Source organism: Nerophis lumbriciformis, linkage group LG24, assembly GCF_033978685.3.
Source record: "Nerophis lumbriciformis linkage group LG24, RoL_Nlum_v2.1, whole genome shotgun sequence".
Lineage (NCBI taxonomy): Eukaryota > Metazoa > Chordata > Actinopteri > Syngnathiformes > Syngnathidae > Nerophis > Nerophis lumbriciformis.
In genome coordinates, this window is record NC_084571.2 from 4817326 (window position 1) to 4837342 (window position 20017).

The window sequence follows — 20017 nt, forward strand, 5'->3', positions numbered from 1 at the left end:
TTTGAAATATTTGTATGTGTTTGCTGTATAAAAAACTTAGTTTTCTTTGATAAAAATGGCATAATAAACGTATAAAAATAAAAAAAACACACATAAAAAATAATAAAAATGTATAATCAACGGATTGGTCTGAAGTTGATCTAGAGCAGGGGTCCCCAAACTATGGTCTAAGTCCCAAGTAAAAAAAAGAAATATTATATATTATAAATATTTTTTTTATTTGTAATTATTATTATTTTTTTAATCTGTCCTTTCTAATCCATTTTCTAAAGCTTGTTACTCGCGGTGTCTCCTAGCCGCTCAGGCAAATCATATTGTCTAAAAATGCATTTTCCCATCAATAATGTGACATCATCGCGCTCGGAATATATAAAATATACAAAATATTTATATATATACATATATATATATATATATATATATATATATATATATACATTTATACATATGTGTGTGTATAAATATATATGTGTGTTTGAATATATATATATTTATATGTAAGTATATATATATATATGTGTGTATATATATATATATATATATATATTTATATGTAAGTATATATATATATATATATATATATATATATATATATATATATATATATATATGTATATGTGTATGTATATATATATATATATATATATATATATATATATGTATATGTGTATGTATATATATATATATATATATATATATATATATATATATATATATATATATATATATATATATATATATATATATACACACACACACACACACACAGCCCGGCCCCCGTCCAATTTTTTTAACCCAATGCGGCCCCCGAGTCAAAAAGTTTGGGGACCCCTGATCTTGAGACTTAAGTGCAGAAAGAAAGAAAAATGTATGACCTTTTTGTAACACTTTCCTGAGTGGGACCCTCTGGGTCCCCTAGAATTATAGTGGGATGTAGTTTTTTTAAACTGGGGGTGGCGTGGCTCGGTTTGTAGAGCGGCCGTGCCAGAAACTTGAAGGTTCCTGGTGTGATCCCTGGCTTCCGCCATTCTAGTCACGTCCGTGGTGTCCTTGAGCAATACACTTCACCCTTGCTCCTGATGGGTCGTGGCAGCTCCCGCCATCAGTGTGTGAATGTGTGTGTGAATGGGTGAATGTGGAAATAGTGTCAAAGCGCTTTGAGTACCTTGAATGTAGAAAAGCACTATACAAGTATAACCCATTTACCATCAAACTGTCATTGCTCAAAAAAACCAAAGGGGTTATGAATTATTGACCTATTTAAGTCTTCTACTTTACTACTTAACTACTTTAAATCAAATAATCCACCTGGAATTTTTTTTGAAGGGGGAAAGAAAATATTGCATATTTTGTGTTTTTGCTATTAAAAACAGGGTTTTCTTTTAATTTAAAAACATTTTTTTTCTATATTGACAGATAGACCTGAAGTTGATCTGGAGATTTAATCATTGAGAAATAATTTAAAAAAAATTATAAAGTATGACTTATTTTTAACATTTTTCTTCTGAGTTTTTGGGACCAAACTTGAAAAAATCTATTCATTGAGTTGGTTTTGAAAATGAAAAAGAATGACCCCGCATGCTTTGAATATTCAATGAAAAGTTTGGACATTCCTGGTGTACATTTTTTTTCTTTTTTCCCCGGCGAGTCTGGTGAGTGACCTCTTGTGGTTGTCTCTTGCGTTGCAGTCCCCCAGCAGAGCAAGAGGCTAAGCACACCCGCCATCGCCCTGCGCTCCAAGTCCATGACCTCGGAGCTGGAGGAGATGGGTGAGAAAAACACGTCCTGTAAAACATTAAGACCAACGCACCTGAAAAAATGCATAAAGTTTGGAAGAGATTCCTAACGAGGGATGGGTAACTTTCTGGTACCGACCGAATCCCGCCTGTTACCGATCCATGTAAAAAACGGTGCCATGTTTTGGTACCTGAGTGGCACGTGGCCTCATTGCACCTAATTTTCGGCATTTGGCGATCACTCCAGCAGGACTGAGAGCGGACTCGGCCAAAGTACCTGTAGGTAATTTTGCAATGTTCAGTGCCAACAAAGAAACTAACTAAAAATACGCTAGTAAGTAAGGCTCCATTTTTCCTCAAATGCGCTAGCTTAATGTTAATATACAGTGAATTTGCTATTGATTAGCACTTGCGATTTTCAAATTGTTACAGCTGGCTCAGGGCCGCAATGACAAAAGGGGAGTCCAGATCGAAGTCAAAATGTGCACTAAAGAGTATTTAATATAAAATATGTGAAGTTAACAGTTTAACCAAAAGCAAAGCTAACATAAATGTGTAAATCAAGCAAAGGTGCAAGAGGAGAGCAGAGCAGGGGCTAAGGTCCTAGGAAGCCCCAAAAAATTCAGTGTAAAACATTTGTTGCAGAAAATTTAGTCCAAAAAATTCTGGATATAAAAAAGTCAGTGTATAAAAACTTAATGAAAAAAAATTGGGGTAAAATAATTAATTGTATAAAAATTCAGTGTTAAAAAAAAGGGGTCGGGGAAATTAATTGTATGAAAAATTCAGTGTAAGAAAATTTGGTGCAGAAAATTTTGTTTTAAAAACATTCAGTGCAGAAAAATTCAGTGTAAAAATAATTGGTGCAGAAAATATGTTAAAAAAAAAATCAGTGTATAAAAACTGTATAAATATGTACCTTAGTGTAAAAATATGTTGAGTAAAAAAATCATTGTATAAAAATTCTGTGTAAAACAAATTTAGTCTCAAAAATTCTGAATTCTGTATATAAAAATTCAGTGTATAAAAACATAATGTAAAAAAAAAAAATGGGGTAAAATAATAAATTTTATTCAGTGCTTAAAAATTTTGTGTAAAAATAATGTTGTGTAAAAAAATAATTGTACAAAAATTCAGTGTATACAATTTGGTGCAGAACATTTAGTCTTAAAAAAAAGGATAATATTCAATGTAAAAAAAAAAAAAAGTAATGTAAAAAAAAAAAAAAAAAAATTGGGGTAAAATAATTAATTGTATAAAAATTCAGTGTTAAAAAAAGAGGTGGGGGAAATTAATTGTATAAAAAATCAGTGCTGAGAAATTCAGTGTAAAAAATTTGGTGCAGAAAATTTTGTTTAAAAAAAAATTCAGTGCAGAAAAATTCAGTGTAAAAATAATTGGTGCAGAAAATGTGTAAAAAAATCAGTGTATAAAAACTGTATAAATATGTACCTTAGTGTAAAAAAAAAAAATCATTGTATAAAAATTATGTGTAAAACATGTGGTGCAGGAAATTCTGTATATAAAAATTCAGTGTATAAAAACATAATGTAAAAAAAAAATGGGGTATAATAATTAATTATATTCAGTGCTTAAAATTTTGTGTAAAACAATGTTGTGTAAAAAAATAATTGTACAAAAATTCAGTGAATACAATTTGGTGCAGAACATTTAGTCTTAAAAAAAAAGGATAATATTCAATGTAAAAATAAAAAAAACTTAATGTAAAAAAAATAAAATAAAAATAAAAAATTGGGTAAAAAAATTCACTGTATAAAAAAATAAGCCCAGCTGATATATTCTCACTGATTAGCCCCAATTAGGTGCAGCTGCAGTGCCTTTGAACAGAGGCAATAGAGAGAGAAGGAGAAAGAGAGAGAGGCAGTGGAGATGGCCAAGCCAGCCTCCACTCCCACAAGACCTCCATAAGGCCTGGGCCGTAATGAAACCTACGACTAAGATGCGCGTTACAATCAAACAGCTTGTGCGTGATGAGTGCACTACTTACAGTATTAACACTTTGTAGGGCCCAACATAAGACAACAAAGGCTGAAATGACCAATTGCAACTTTGTGTCATACTCGCAAATGATACTCAGAAATGTGATAATGAAAAAAGACGTAACAACTGGACGGCAGTTATCATAATCAGCTCATTTTTAAATGTTGCAATAGAAATATAGATTTAAAAACATATATATATATATTATTTCTTAATGCACATAAAAGTACTGAAAATGTGTACTGGGTACTGTTCAAATGTGAACGTTACCCATCCCTACACCTCACAGACTGTCAATCAAAGGGAGCAGTTGAGTCATTAAAATGTCTGTTTGCATCTTTCACACGGATTACTTGTGTTTTAAGCATTATATCCCGCCCTTTTCGAGCTTTTATTACGTAATAACCTAAACTACGCCTGTATGTAACACATTAGCTTTGTGTGTTGTCAGCTAATGATAGCGATTCAGCAAAGTTTGGCTAACGTTAGCTATCAATGAGTGTAGATTCTATCATAAAAACAACATGTATGTGTCAGGTTCAAACACTGATGACATCTATTAAACAAGACAAGAAGCAAAGAATCAAACAGAGACAGAATTCAATTTGACTCAGTGAGGAGAAATGTGTACATCTGTACCCTTGGACAGTGTCATTACGCTCTGCCGAAAGATTGTACGCCTCCTCTTTTATTTGGACTTTCCCTGATTACATGGCAACAGCTGTTTCTAAAGGGACGGGGGTCGTAAACAGCCATCGCCTTTGATTACAAAACAGTTCAAAAGAAAAGGTCGGTTCAAAGAAAAGGTCGTAAAAGAGTTAAAAAAAAGAGGTGCCTGGAACTTGGGCAGATCCTGCTTTCTCTCCGCTTTGTAGTTCTCGGGTCAAAACAAAATATTTCTGTTGATTGCGATACATCAAATAAACAGAACACCTTCATGCACTTCATGAGTGCAAATAACTGTAATTTGTTTGTATAAATATATAAATAAATAACGAAAATACACGTTACACCCCTCCAATGGGCTCACCACCCATAGCAGGGGTCATAGAGGTCGGGTGCGATGTGAGCTGGGCAGCAGCCGAAGGCAGGGCACTTGGCGGTCCGATCCTCGGCTACAGAAGCTAGCTCTTGGGACGTGGAACGTCACCTCGCTGGGGGGGAAGGAGGTGGAGAAGTTCCGGCTAGATATAGTCGGACTCACTTCGACGCACAGCAAGGGCTCTGGAACCAGTTCTCTCGAGAGGGGCTGGACTCTCTTCCACTCTGGCGTTGCCGGCAGTGAGAGGCGACGGGCTGGGGTGGCAATTCTTGTTTCCCCCGGCTCAGAGCCTGCACATTGGAGTTCAACCCGGTGGACGAGAGGGTAGCTTCCCTCCGCCTTCGGGTGGGGGAACGGGTCCTGACTGTGGTTTGCGCTTATGCGCCAAACCGCAGCTCAGAGTACCCACCCTTTTTGGATTCACTCGAGGGAGTACTTGAGAGTGCGCCCCCGGGTGATTCCCTCGTTCTACTGGGAGACTTCAATGCTCATGTTGGCAGCGACAGTGAAACCTGGAGAGGCGTGATTGGGAAGAATGGCCGCCCGGATCTGAATCCGAGTGGTGTTTTGTTATTGGACTTTTGTGCTCGTCACAGATTGTCAATGACAAACACCATGTTCAAACATAAGGGTGTCCATATGTGCACTTGGCACCAGGACACCCTAGGCCGCAGTTCCATGATCGACTTTGTAGTTGTGTCATCGGATTTGCGGCCTCATGTTTTGGACACTCGGGTGAAGAGAGGGGCGGAGCTTTCTACCGATCACCACCTGGTGGTGAGTTGGCTGCGATGGTGGGGGAGGATGCCGGACAGACCTGGCAGGCCCAAACGCATTGTGAGGGTTTGCTGGGAATGCCTGGCAGAGTCTCCTGTCAGAGAGAGTTTCAATTCCCACCTCCGGAAGAACTTTGAACATGTCACGAGGGAGGTGCTGGACATTGAGTCCGAATGGACCATGTTCCGCGCCTCTATTGTCGAGGCGGCTGATTGGAGCTGTGGCCGCAAGGTAGTTGGTGCTTGTCGTGGCGGTAATCCTAGAACCCGTTGGTGGACACCGGCGGTGAGGGATGCCGTCAAGCTGAAGAAGGAGTCCTATCGGGTTCTTTTGGCTCATAGGACTCCTGAGGCAGCGGACAAGTACCGACAGGCCAAGCGGTGTGTGGCTTCAGCGGTCGCAGAGGCAAAAACTCGGACATGGGAGGAGTTCGGTGAGGCCATGGAAAACGACTTCCGGACGGCTTCGAAGCAATTCTGGTCCACCATCCGCCGCCTCAGGAAGGGGAAGCAATGCACTATCAACACCGTGTATGGTGAGGATGGTGTTCTGCTGACCTCCACTGCGGATGTTGTGGATCGGTGGAGGGAATACTTCGAAGACCTCCTCAATCCCACCAACACGTCTTCCTATGAGGAAGCAGTGCCTGGGGAGTCTGTGGTGGGCTTTCCTATTTCTGGGGCTGAGGTTGCTGAGGTAGTTAAAAAGCTCCTCGGTGGCAAGGCCCCGGGGGTAGATGAGATCCGCCCGGAGTTCCTTAAGGCTCTGGATGCTGTGGGGCTGTCTTGGTTGACAAGACTCTGCAGCATCGCGTGGACATCGGGGGCGGTACCTCTGGATTGGCAGACCAAGGTGGTGGTTCCTCTCTTTAAGAAGGGGAACCGGAGGGTGTGTTCTAACTATCGTGGGATCACACTCCTCAGCCTTCCCGGTAAGGTCTATTCAGGTGTACTGGAGAGGAGGCTACGCCGGATAGTCGAACCTCGGATTCAGGAGGAACAGTGTGGTTTTTGTCCTGGTCGTGGAACTGTGGACCAGCTCTATACTCTCGGCAGGGTCCTTGAGGGTGCATGGGAGTTTGCCCAACCAGTCTACATGTGTTTTGTGGACTTGGAGAAGGCATTCGACCGTGTCCCTCGGGAAGTCCTGTGGGGAGTGCTCAGAGAGTATGGGGTATCGGACTGTCTGATTGTGGCAGTCCGCTCCCTGTATGATCAGTGCCAGAGCTTGGTCCGCATTGCCGGTAGTAAGTCGGACACGTTTCCAGTGAGGGTTGGACTCCGCCAAGGCTGCCCTTTGTCACCGATTCTGTTCATAACTTTTATGGACAGAATTTCTAGGCGCAGTCAAGGCGTTGAGGGGATCTGGTTTGGTGGCTGCAGGATTAGGTCTCTGCTTTTTGCAGATGATGTGGTCCTGATGGCTTCATCTGGCCAGGACCTTCAGCTCTCACTGGATCGGTTCGCAGCTGAGTGTGAAGCGACTGGGATGAGAATCAGCACCTCCAAGTCCGAGTCCATGGTTCTCGCCCGGAAAAGGGTGGAGTGCCATCTCCGAGTTGGGGAGGAGCTCTTGCCCCAAGTGGAGGAGTTCAAGTACCTCGGAGTCTTGTTCACGAGTGGGGGAAGAGTGGATCGTGAGATCGACAGGCGGATCGGTGCGGCGTCTTCAGTAATGCGGACGCTGTATCGATCCGTTGTGGTGAAGAAGGAGCTGAGCCGGAAGGCAAAGCTCTCAATTTACCGGTCGATCTACGTTCCCATCCTCACCTATGGTCATGAGCTTTGGGTTATGACCGAAAGGACAAGATCACGGGTACAAGCAGCCGAAATGAGTTTCCTCCGCCGGGTGGCGGGGCTCTCCTTTAGAGATAGGGTGAGAAGCTCTGCCATCCGGGAGGAGCTCAAAGTAAAGCCGCTGCTCCTCCACATCGAGAGGAGCCAGATGAGGTGGTTCGGGCATCTGGTCAGGATGCCACCCGAACGCCTCCCTAGGGAGGTGTTTAGGGCACGTCCCACCGGTAGGAGGCCGCGGGGAAGACCCAGGACACGTTGGGAAGACTATGTCTCCCGGCTGGCCTGGGAACGCCTCGGGATCCCACAGGAAGAGCTGGACGAAGTGGCTGGGGAGAGGGAAGTCTGGGCTTCCCTGCTTAAGCTGCTGCCCCCGCGACCCGACCTCGGATAAGCGGAGGAAGATGGATGGATGGATGGAAAATACACGTTTCTGATAAAAGTAGAAATATAAAATACTGTTGGCAAAAAGTTTCTGCAAACAACACACACTAGGTGTGGCGAAATTATTCTCTGCATTTGAACCATCACTCTTGATCACCCCCTGGGAGGTGAGGGGAGCAGTGAGCAGCAACGGTGCCCGCGCCCGGGAATCATTTTTGTTGATTTAACCCCCAATTCCAACCCTTGATGCGGAGTGCCAAGCAGGGGGGTAATGGATCCCATTTTTATAGTCTTTGGTATGACTCGGCCGGGGTTTGAACTCACAACCCATCGATCTCAAGGCGGACACTCTAACCACTCACTTATTAGCAATCTAAGCTTAATAATACACCAAAAGAAAGCTTATTGTCTTTTTCTGCCTTTTATTCCCGCTCTTACTTTTTCCACTTCCAGGTGTCCAACACACAACACATGTCATCATATCCTGTGTCCCCCGCCCTTAAGTTCCCCTTACAATGGTTCCGGTATTGTCTTGTGATCCGAGTAACAAATACATGACGGACACCCCCAGCAGAAAATGTTAAAAACGAAACTCCACACTGCAAAAAGTCAGTGTTCAAAAACAAGAAAATTAGGGGTATTTTATTTGAACTAAGCAAAATTATCTGCCAATAGAACAAGAAAATTCGGCTTGTCAAGACTTTCCAAAACAAGTAAAATTAGCTAACCTCAATGAACCCAAAAATACCTTAAAATAAGTATATTCTCACTAATAACAAGTGCACTTTTCTTGGTAGAAAAAAAAAGAGACCTCTTTGCTCAATATGTTGAAAAATATTCTTCCATCCATCCATCCATCTTCTTCCGCTTATCCGAGGTCGGGTCGCGGGGGCAGCAGCCTAAGCAGGGAAGCCCAGACTTCCCTCTCCCCAGCCACTTCATCCAGCTCCTCCCGGGGGATCCCGAGGCGTTCCCAGGCCAGCCGGGAGACATAGTCTTCCCAACGTGTCCTGGGTCTTCCTCGTGGCCTCCTACCGGTCGGACATGCCCTAAACACCTCCTTAGGGAGGCGCTCGGGTGGCATCCTGACCAGATGCCCGAACCACCTCATCTGGCTCCTCTCGATGTGGAGGAGCAGCGGCTTTACTTTAAGCTCCCCCCGGATGACAGAGCTTCTCACCCTATCTCTAAGGGAGAGACCCGCCACCCGGCGGAGGAAACTCATTTCGGCCGCTTGTACCCGTGATCTTGTCCTTTCGGTCATAACCCAAAGCTCATGACCATAGGTGAGGATGGGAACGTAGATCGACCGGTAAATTGAGAGCTTTGCCTTCCGGCTCAGCTCCTTCTTCACCACAACGGATCGATACAGCGTCCGCATTACTGAAGACGCCGCACCGATCCGCCTGTCGATCTCACGATCCACTCTTCCCTCACTCGTGAACAAGACTCCGAGGTACTTGAACTCCTCCACTTGGGGCAAGATCTCCTCCCCAACCCGGAGATGGCACTCCACCCTTTTCCGGGCGAGAACCATGGACTCGGACTTGGAGGTGCTGATTCTCATCCCAGTCGCTTCACACTCGGCTGCGAACCGATCCAGTGAGAGCTGAAGATCCTGGCCAGATGAAGCCATCAGGACCAAATCATCTGCAAAAAGCAGAGACCTAATCCTGCAGCCACCAAACCGGATCCCCTCAACGCCTTGACTGCGCCTAGAAATTCTGTCCATAAAAGTTATGAACAGAATCGGTGACAAAGGGCAGCCTTGGCGGAGTCCAACCCTCACCGTAAACGTGTCCGACTTACTGCCGGCAATGCGAACCAAGCTCTGACACTGATCATACAGGGAGCGGACCGCCACAATCAGACAGTCCGAAACCCCATACTCTCTGAGCACTCCCCACAGGACTTCCCGAGGGACACGGTCGAATGCCTTCTCCAAGTCCACAAAGCACATGTAGACTGGTTGGGCAAACTCCCATGCACCCTCAAGGACCCTGCCGAGAGTATAGAGCTGATCCACAGTTCCACGACCAGGACGAAAACCACACTGTTCCTCCTGAATCCGAGGTTCGACTATCCGGCGTAGCCTCCTCTCCAGTACACCTGAATAGACCTTACCGGGAAGGCTGAGGAGTGTGATCCCACGATAGTTAGAACACACCCTCCGGTTCCCCAAATATTCTTAAATTAAGTAAATGATAGTGCCATTATCTTGACATAATGATATGTGCTCGGCATCATGATGTTTTTTTTCATGCTTGACGTAAGAAATTATTACTTTAAAAAAGCAGTTTTATACTTGTGAGTGTTGATGACACAGCTTTGCATCAGTTGATATTCTAGTTTCAAGCATGTTTACTCAATATAGGTCATAAAATCTCAGCAACAAGCTGTAATATCTTCCTGAGATCATTTAGGACCAAAACCCTTAAAACAAGTAAAACACTCTAACATAAAATCTGCTTAGTGAGAAGAATTATCTTATCAGACAGGAAATAAGAAAATATCACCCTTATTTAAAATACTGAATCTTACTTAGATTTCAGTTTTTGCAGTGCATTCATCCATCCATTTTCTACCGCTTGTCCTATCTCAGCTGCATTCGGGTGGAAGGAATAGCCTATGTTGACAATATAAAGTCCATCCATCCATCCATCTTCTTCCGCTTATCCGAGGTCGGGTCGCGGGGGCAGCAGCCTAAGCAGGGAAACCCAGACTTCCCTCTCCCCAGCCACTTTGTCCAGCTCCTCCCGGGGGATCCCGAGGCGTTCCCAGGCCAGCCGGGAGACATAGTCTTCCCAACGTGTCCTGGGTCTTCCTCGTGGCCTCCTACCGGTCGGACGTGCCCTAAACACCTCCTTAGGGAGGCGCTCGGGTGGCATCCTGACCAGATGCCCGAACCACCTCATCTGGCTCCTCTCGATGTGGAGGAGCAGCGGCTTTACTTTGAGCTCCCCCCGGATGACAGAGCTTCTCACCCTATCTCTAAGGGAGAGCCCCGCCACCCGGCGGAGGAAACTCATTTCGGCCGCTTGTACCCGTGATCTTGTCCTTTCGGTCATAACCCAAAGCTCATGACCATAGGTGAGGATGGGAACGTAGATCGACCGGTAAATTGAGAGCTTTGCCTTCCGGCTCAGCTCCTTCTTCACCACAACAGATCGATACAGCGTCCGCATTACTGAAGACGCCGCACCGATCCGCCTGTCGATCTCACGATCCACTCTTCCCTCACTCGTGAACAAGACTCCGAGGTACTTGAACTCCTCCACTTGGGGCAAGATCTCCTCCCCAACCCGGAGATGGCACTCCACCCTTTTCCGGGCGAGAACCATGGACTCGGACTTGGAGGTGCTGATTCTCACAATATAAAGTCGTTCTCAGCAATTGTTCGATATGACTTCAAATCATAACCATCATTAATTCTCTTGTCTCAAAGTAGGCTTACAAAGCAATGAGCTACCTGCTGCCACCTACTGGTACGGAAGAGTATTACATGGCTACTCTGCTGATCTCCAGACCAGTAATTTTCAACCACTGTGCCGCGGCCCTGAGATATTGTCTGGTGTGCTCTGGGAAATTATACAACTTCACCTATTTGGTCCCAAAAATATTTTTTTTCAAATCAATAGTTATAATCTGCAAATAATGTGCCGTTGCTTAGTGTCTGTGCTGTGTAAAGCTCGGCAGGGTAACCCATGTCACTAGGTGGCAGCAGGTAGTTAATTGCTTTGCAAAAGTCGGAATGTGTCGGGTGAGACGAGGATGGTTTGTTGTTTATAAGTGGTTGATTTATATAGGCTAGTAAGGTAAAGTTTTGTACCATCCCACCACTTCAGGTCGGATGGAACAATCCATATAACACGTCACAGATGACATCACGCTAACATCACGTGACACCTCTGATGAAGGCTTCAGAAGCAAGATAGCCAAAACTTGTCGGGTACAAAACTTTACCTTACTAGCCTATATAAATCAACCACTTATAAATACACATTAGTAGGCTAAATGAACCTCTTCAACATAGATGGTTTGTTGTGATCACAATATGCAGGTAAAAATGTATATAATGCTTAAACCAAAAATTAACATTAGGAAAAGGCAATGAAGCATAGGAATGGCTATGCAAAACACAACTAAAACTGAACTGGCTACCAAGTAAACAGAAACAAAATGCTGGACGACAGCAAAAACTTACAGTGTCCACAAAGTACATCCGTACATGACATGACAATCAACAATGTCCACACAAAGAAGGATAGCAACAACTTAAACAGCCTTACTTGCTAACACAAAGCAGGTGCGGGGAATAGCGCTCAAAGGAAGACATGAAACTGCTACAGGAAAACACCAACAAAACAGGAAGGGCCACCAAAATAACAGCGCAAGACAAAAACTAAAGCACTACACAGGAAAACACCAACAAACTCAAAATAAGGCATGACGACCTGGTGGAGTTTAATTTTTTAACGTTTTCTGCTGGTGGTGTGCCTCCGGAATTTTTAATGAAAAAAACGTGCCTTGCCTCAAAAAAGGTTGAAAAACACTGCTCCAGACAGCACAGACACTCTACGACGGATTATAATTATTGGTTCGCAAAAAAAAAAAGTTTTCCGACCAATTAGGTGAAATTGCATAATTTCCCACGGCACACCAAACAATATCTCACGGTACACTAGTGTGCCGCGGCACAGTGGTTGAAAAACACTGCTCTACGTCTCTTCATGTGTGTAGCCAGGTTTGTCGAGCTGCTCACGTATTTGATTGCATTCTTTACATATTGAATGTGTCTCATCCTTCTTACCGCCTTTCTTATAAAACCCGAAGTATTTCCATACGTTCGATTTATGCGAGTGTTTGGGAGCATCCACTATCTCATCACTGTGTCAGGTTCAAACACTGATGACATCTATTAAACAGACGAGAAGCAAGGAATCATGCAGAGACAGAGTTCAATTTGGCTCAATGAGGAGACACGTGTTTTGGGCTGTATTTTACTTACAGATCCAAACTACGTTCTAAAAGTCCAGCTCAAGTGCTTCCTCTATTTATTTGGGAGGTCCCTGGTTACACCACTGAAGCTGTCGCTGAGGGAAGGGGGTAATCTCGACAACTCCAGTTAGACACAATATATGATTATACAAAAATGCAAATGTGTTGACGCTGGTGATATCGCCTTGTCTCTGCTCTGTCTGCGTCACGGCGGTGTTCGGCCTTGGCAGTCAGCAGGCCGAGTCTGGACACAACACTGATACGAGATGGCTGGCAATCCAAAAGATTGCCAGCTTTGCACAGATAGAAAAATACAGATAATAACTATAGCAACGGCCCTTAAGCATAAAATTGTGTGATAATACATACATGATTATTCTAACAACTGTCATCCATGTCGCCTGCACTGTTCCGTGCTGCTCCTTCCCGGAAGTGAGTTTCCTCAAGTGCCCGCCCCGGAAACAGGACACAGTCAGGGCTGCCGGTCAGATCTCACCGCAGACCTCCATGGATCTTACGTGGAAAAATAAACAACTGAGACTGTATAAAACGAGTGACACTGGGCTGAGCAGGAACATTTAGAACATATTGATATCGATCGAACGCATGAATTTAACCGATACAGAGAGGCAAGAGACGATGCATCGCAAACTTGCCCCTGTTGTTTATCGATGCATGATGGAATGTATCGGTGCAGTCGCATCGCAAATGTTTGATTCGAATCACCGGTGCGAATCGGTGACTCTGTCCATCCCTAGTATTTACTTGCTCTAAAACTTTTTTTTTTTTTTTTAGTTCTATAATCTGTTGTCAAATTGTCGAATCGGGACTCGAATCTGAGGTGGAAACATACTTGCCAACCTTGAGACCTCCGATTTCGGGAGGCGTGGTCGGGGGTGGGGGGGCGTGGTTGGGGCGGGGGCATGGTTGGGGGCGTGGTTAAGAGGGGAGGAGTATATTTACAGCTAGAATTCACCAAGTCAAGTATTTCATTTATATATATATATAAGAAATACTTGACTTTCAGTGAATTCTAGCGATATATATATATATATATATATATATATATATATATATATATATATATGTATGTGTGGGGAAAAAAATCACAAGACTATTTCATCTCTACAGGCCTGTTTCATGAGGGGGGTATCCTCAATCGTCAGGAGATTTTAATGGGAGCATTCGCATACCATGGTTTATATAGGGCACAGAGTGGGTGGGTACAGGCTGGCCTAGGGGCGTGGTGACTGGCTCATGTGTTACCTAGGAGATGTTTCCGTCTATGGCGGCATGTTGTTACAATTTCGCTGCGCTTGTTGAGGGATGACAGGTCTGGACGGTAGATGATAAACAGTTTCTCTTTCAAGCATAGGTTGCATCTTTTATTACCACTATTGTAAGGTGTGCTGGATGCAAGAATTTGCCATGTTATTGAATATTCAACATTATTGTCTTTGAGGTCCCAAATGTGTTTGCTGAGTTCTGTGGTATTTCGCAGGTTTTTGTTCCTGAAAGAAGCCTTGTGGTTGTTCCATCTGGTTTTGAATTCACCCTCGGTTAATCCTACATATGTGTCGGATGTGTTAATGTCCTTGCGTATTACCTTAGATTGGTAGACAACTGATGTTTGTAAGCACCCCCCGTTGAGAGGGCAATCAGGTTTCTTTCGACAGTTACAGTCTTTGTTGGTTTTGGAGTCGCTCTGTCTGGGGGCCGACGGCTCATTTGCAATTGTTTTGTTGTGGTTTGAGATGATTTGTCGTATATTGTTCATGCAGCTGTAGCTCAATTTAATGTTGTTCTTGTTGAATACTTTTCTTAGGATGTTGTCTTTGGGAAAGTGTTTGTCAATCAGATATATATATATATATATATATATATATATATATATATATATATATATATATATATATATATATATATATATATATATATATATATATATATATATATATATATATATATACTGTATATATATATATATACTGTGTATATATGTATATATTTATATATATATATTTATTTATTTTATTATATATATATATATATGTATATATATATATATATATATATATATATATATATGTATCTATCTATATATCTATCTATATATCTATCTATCTATCTATCTATCTATCATATATATATATATATATATATATATATATATATATATATATATATATATATATATATATATATATATATATATATATATACCGTATATTACCAAATAAACGCCCTTGTGCAAATAACCGCCCATGTCCTAATAGCCGCCCTTTTGTGAAGTAAACGCCTCTTCCTAATAAACGCCTATGTCCAAATAGCCGCCCATGGGCTGTTATTTGCATAATTTAGATTAAAATCATATTGACTTCATTAAACCCAATTTATAAGCTAAAAGGAAAAGCAAAGGTGCAATAATTCTGGTCATTACGGTAACAGCAGACGTTACGTGGGGATTCTGGGTAATCAACATATTGCAATGGGTGACCGCATATAGCGTAACACACACTCAACGACAACAACAAACCCACGAGGAAAAGTTTCAACATGGCAAGCAACAGCAGCAGTGAGTTGAATGAACAGGATACCGGTACACCACAACTGATGGACGGGAATACTTTAAGGGGGAAGAACAGAAAGTTTGACTTAAAGTTCAAGCTAGCGGTTGTGAAGTATGCGGAGCAGAATTCTGGTTTGGCAGCGGCCAGGCAGTTTAACGTTGACCCAAAACGTGTACGAGAATGGAAACAAAAAAAGGGAGAACTACAATCTCAGTCGGCAATCGATGGAAAACGGGCTCGCTTATCTGGTGGAGGTAGGAAGAAAGTGAGCGACGAGATTGATGCTAATTTGTGTCAGTGGATACATCACGTTCGTGGACTGAACCACCGTGTGTCCCGCAAAATGATCCGCATTAAGGCAAAGGACAGTGACAGTATTATCAATCAATCAATCAATCAATGTTTATTTATATAGCCCTAAATCACAAGTGTCTCAAAGGGCTGCACAAGCCACAACGACATCCTCGGTATAGCCCACATAAGGGCAAGGAAAAACTCACCCCAGTGGGGACGTCGATGTGAATGACTATGAGAAACCTTGGAGAGGACCGCATATGTGGGTAACCCCCCCCCCCTCTAGGGAGACCGAATGCAATGGATGTCGAGTGGGTCTAACATAATATTGTGAGAGTCCAGTCCATAGTGGATCCAGCATAACAGTAAGAGTCCAGTCCACAGTGGGGTCAGCAGGAAACCATCCCGAGCGGAGACGGGTCAGCAGCGCAGAGATGTTCCCAACCGATATACAGGCGAGCGGTTCACCCCGGGTCCCGACCCCGGACAGCCAGCACCCCATCCATGGCCACCGGATCTGTGTGTCTCCCCTTCCACAAGGGATAGGGGGGAACAGAGGAGAAAAGAAAAGAAACGGCAGATCAACTGGTCTAAAAAAGGGGGGCTATTCAAAGGCTAGAGTATACAAATGAGTTTTGAGATGGGACTTAAATGTTTCTACTGAGGTAGCATCTCTAACTGTTACCGGGAGGGCATTCCATAGTGCTGGAGCCCGGATAGAAAACGCTCTACAGCCCGCAGACTTTTTTTGGGCTCTGGGAATCACTAATAAGCCGGAGTTCTTTGAACGCAGATTTCTTGCCGGGACATATGGTACAATACAATCGGTAAGATAGGCTGGAGCTAGACCGTGTAGTATTTTATACGTAAGTAGTAAAACCTTAAAGTCGCATCTTAAGTGCACAGGAAGCCAGTGCAGGTGTTATTGTTCTGTTTTGATGGTGGGTTTTATACTTGAGTACTTGGTACCATAATTTTATTTTTCCCGGTAGGCTGCTTTATTTAAAAAGTGTATTTATTTTTAGTATTTGTATTCTATGTGACAATTGCTGCACTACTGTCATGTTGAGGCATTGTTGATCTCTTGTCTTTTGATAGTCTTGTTTTTTTGTTTGTATGTTTACATTAGCTTTTACATTTAAAGTTTTTAGTACGAAAAAAAATACTGGACACTAACCATTGTAACCAAATAATGGCCTGGTGCAGGCTGGTGCAAAAATAAATAAAAGCCTTGTGCAAATAACCGCCCATGTCCTAATAGCCGCCCGGGGTCTGACCCCATTTTGTGAAATAAACGCCCGGGCTACTATTTGGTAATATACGGTGTGTGTATATATATATATATATATTAGAGATGCGCGGATAGGCAATTTATTTCATCCGCAACCGCGTCAGAAAGTCGTCAACCATCCGCCATCCACCCGATGTAACGTTTGATCAGAACTGCACCCGCCCGCCATCCGCCCGTTGTTATATATCTAATATTAATTAAAAAAAAAAAAAAAGGGTGAAAACTACGCGAATTGCACCTTGTGCAGACAAGATTTTTCGATCGGACACGGAAGAATTAGCGATGTAAAAGACCACGTTGGGACAAAAAAACACAAGTCTAATGCCGTTGCTAGCGATACAAGTGGAAAACTTTCAACGTTTTTCGTCGCCCAAACAGATTCTTTGGATGTGATAAATGCCGAAGTTTTATTTACGGAGGCAATAATTGAGCATGGACTTCCAATCGCACTGGCTGATCACATGGGGCAGTTAATAATGTAATGCAACCTTTAAAAATCATTACGCGGTGATCGCGATCCCAAAAATAAACTTTTCTTGCATGATAATGTCCAGAAAAATTTGCTTTATATTACTATAGAGTCCTTTTAACGAATGAGTTTGATGGTTTATCACAAACCTTAAATGAAATTCCATGGCCACCGTCCTGCTCTCTATATCAACCAGGGTGAGCCCCACCCCTTTCGTGAGCGCACTGCGAAAGCGGACGAGGCGGGGTGTCGGTGCGGTGGGCGCGGTTGTGACCCTGGACGTGCGTCGGGCCCTTCTCGCGGATCGCCTCAGCTACGGCTCCCGGTGGGGCCCTCTCGGGGGAAGGGGCCTCGGTCCCGGACCCCGGCGAGGCGTCCCTTCTCCGCTCCGTAAAAGTGTCCATCTCTTTTCTTTTTTTTCCTTCTGTTGTGGCATATGCAGCAGGTGCCTGCTCGTTTTTCGTATGTGGGTAACAACATTTAACTATGTATATATATTTCCGAATTGGTTTAACTGCCACCCGCAAAAAAAATAAAAAAATAAAAAAAATATCTAATTAATCCGCCCGACCCGACCCGCGAGCGGATAAAATCTTATTGTTTTTAATTTCATCCGCCCGATCCGCGGATAATCCGCGGACTCCGCGGTTGTGTCCGCAAACCGCGCATCTCTAATATATATATATATATATATATATATATACATATATATATATATATATATATAAGAGAAATACTTGAATTTCAGTGTTCATTTATTTACACATATACACACACATAACACTCATCTACTCATTGGTTAAGGGTTGAATTGCCCATCCTTGTTCTATTCTCTGTCACTAATGTTCTAACCATGCTGAACACCCTCTCTGATGATGCATTCTGCTTCGTCTCCTTGTTGTGTGCGCGCAGTTGTGCACTGCACTCTCTAAAAGCCGTAGATGTTATTATCACATATGCATGTACAGTAGATGGCAGTATTGTCCTGTTTAAGAGTGTCACAACATTGCTGTTTACGGCAGACGAACTGCTTTACGGTAGACGAAAACGTGACTGCTGTTGTTGTGTGTTGTTGCCGCGCTGGGAGGACGTTAATGAAACTGCCTAACAATAAACCCACATAAGAAACCAAGAACTCGCCCTCCATCATTCTACAGTTATAACGTGATTGGGCAGGCACGCTGCTTATATTGTGGGAAAGCGGACGTGAAAACAGGCTGTCGACACGTCACTCAGGTCCGCATGGAGCTGGAGGGGGCGTGGCTTCCAGCTCCGCCTGAATTTCGGGAGATTTTCGGGAGAAAATTTGTCCCGGGAGGTTTTCGGGAGAGGCGCTGAATTTCGGGAGTCTCCCGGAAAATCCGGGAGGGTTGGCAAGTATGGGTGGAAAAGAAATGGGATCTGGATCGGAAGCTAAAAATGTACATACAATTTAGTAATTGTGAAAAATATATTGCCTGTGGGTTCTCCTGACACAAAGATTCCTCTTGTGAGCCCGGCAGTCTGAGGTAACAGTCTTTTATTTTCATTCAGGGATTGCTTTCCAGCAATATATTTTCAGACTTTTCAGTCCAGCGTGTCTCAGTCCGCGTGTCTTTCTCGGGCTCCAACTCCCACCCCGTGTCTCGTGCCGGCTGCTGCTAATAAAGGCGACAAGTGATTAGATAACAAGGCCCACCTGGGCCATCGACTCACCTGTCGCTGTCTTCGAGGCCGGTCCTTGCACACCCCGCTCCGTGGCAGGCCCGCAGGCCACGCCCCCCTCCACATATATATTCTGTGAAAGCACTAATATGTTGATGTTGTAAAAGATGTAACTTTGAGCAAGTTGCAAACAGTCCCTTTAATGTCTTCTTTCTCTTCGCGTAATCAAACATGGAAGAAATTGTCATCATCATTAATATGTTTGCGTGATAGAATTATTGGGATAAGTACACTACTTCCAGGTCTGTTGCCACGGAAACTACCGCATTGATGCCCATTCTATTTGAGGCAAGAAAGTAGGCGGGGAAGTGTTCGTCCAGGGTCAACGCCTCCGTTTGTGTTATTTATGCTCATGTGTTGTTGGACTTTATGAGTGTTTTTACGCCCTTCCACTTCTTCGTGCGGCCATATTTAACGCGTTAGAATTCCTTTCGCCGTGACGCCTATTAAATAAACCCTGTCACCTCCGTGATGGGCGCACTGTCCCGGGTCACCGCGGAGACACGCGGCGCCCTCACGCAGGGCGCAGGTTGGCATGGCGCCCGTGTCGCCGTCCTCTGTCTGTTTGGTAGCATAGCGTCAGATGTCCACAGTCACGTCAAAATCTTAACTCGTGTTTTTCTCGTGTCTTTCTGTGTTGTGGTGGTGGTGGTGGTGGTGGCGTCCTCCCGTGTCTGCAGTGGAAAGAGGTGGGAGTCTTTCCTTGTGTGCAGTCTGTCATGTTTTAACGTCAAAAGTGCCTCCAGACAACATTTGTTGTCTTTAAACGGAGCTAATTCATCTGGAGTCTTTTACTCGGCATAGAAGTGCATGTCACACACTCCAGGGAATGTTATTAGTATTCCTTGGAACCACTCCTGCCAAAACCAAGTCTCCTTTTGTCCTCCTCGCAGCTGCTACCCCGTGGAAAAAGAAATCAGGTTAGACTTTTTTATTTGCGTGCCTTTAACCCCCGTTG

At 43.4% G+C, this 20017-nt stretch overlaps 1 protein-coding gene across 4 annotated transcripts in view; it reads left to right on the forward strand.

The window, feature by feature from the left end:
• Window positions 1-20017, forward strand: part of shank1 (SH3 and multiple ankyrin repeat domains 1) — a 280926-nt gene that overhangs the window by 250985 nt on the left and 9924 nt on the right. For all 4 annotated transcript variants that reach the window (XM_061981384.1, XM_061981385.1, XM_061981386.1 and 1 more), the window contains exons 19-20: window positions 1689-1769; window positions 19953-19979. In XM_061981384.1, the coding sequence (XP_061837368.1) occupies window positions 1689-1769; window positions 19953-19979 (108 nt within the window). The remainder of the gene's footprint in view (window positions 1-1688; window positions 1770-19952; window positions 19980-20017) is intronic.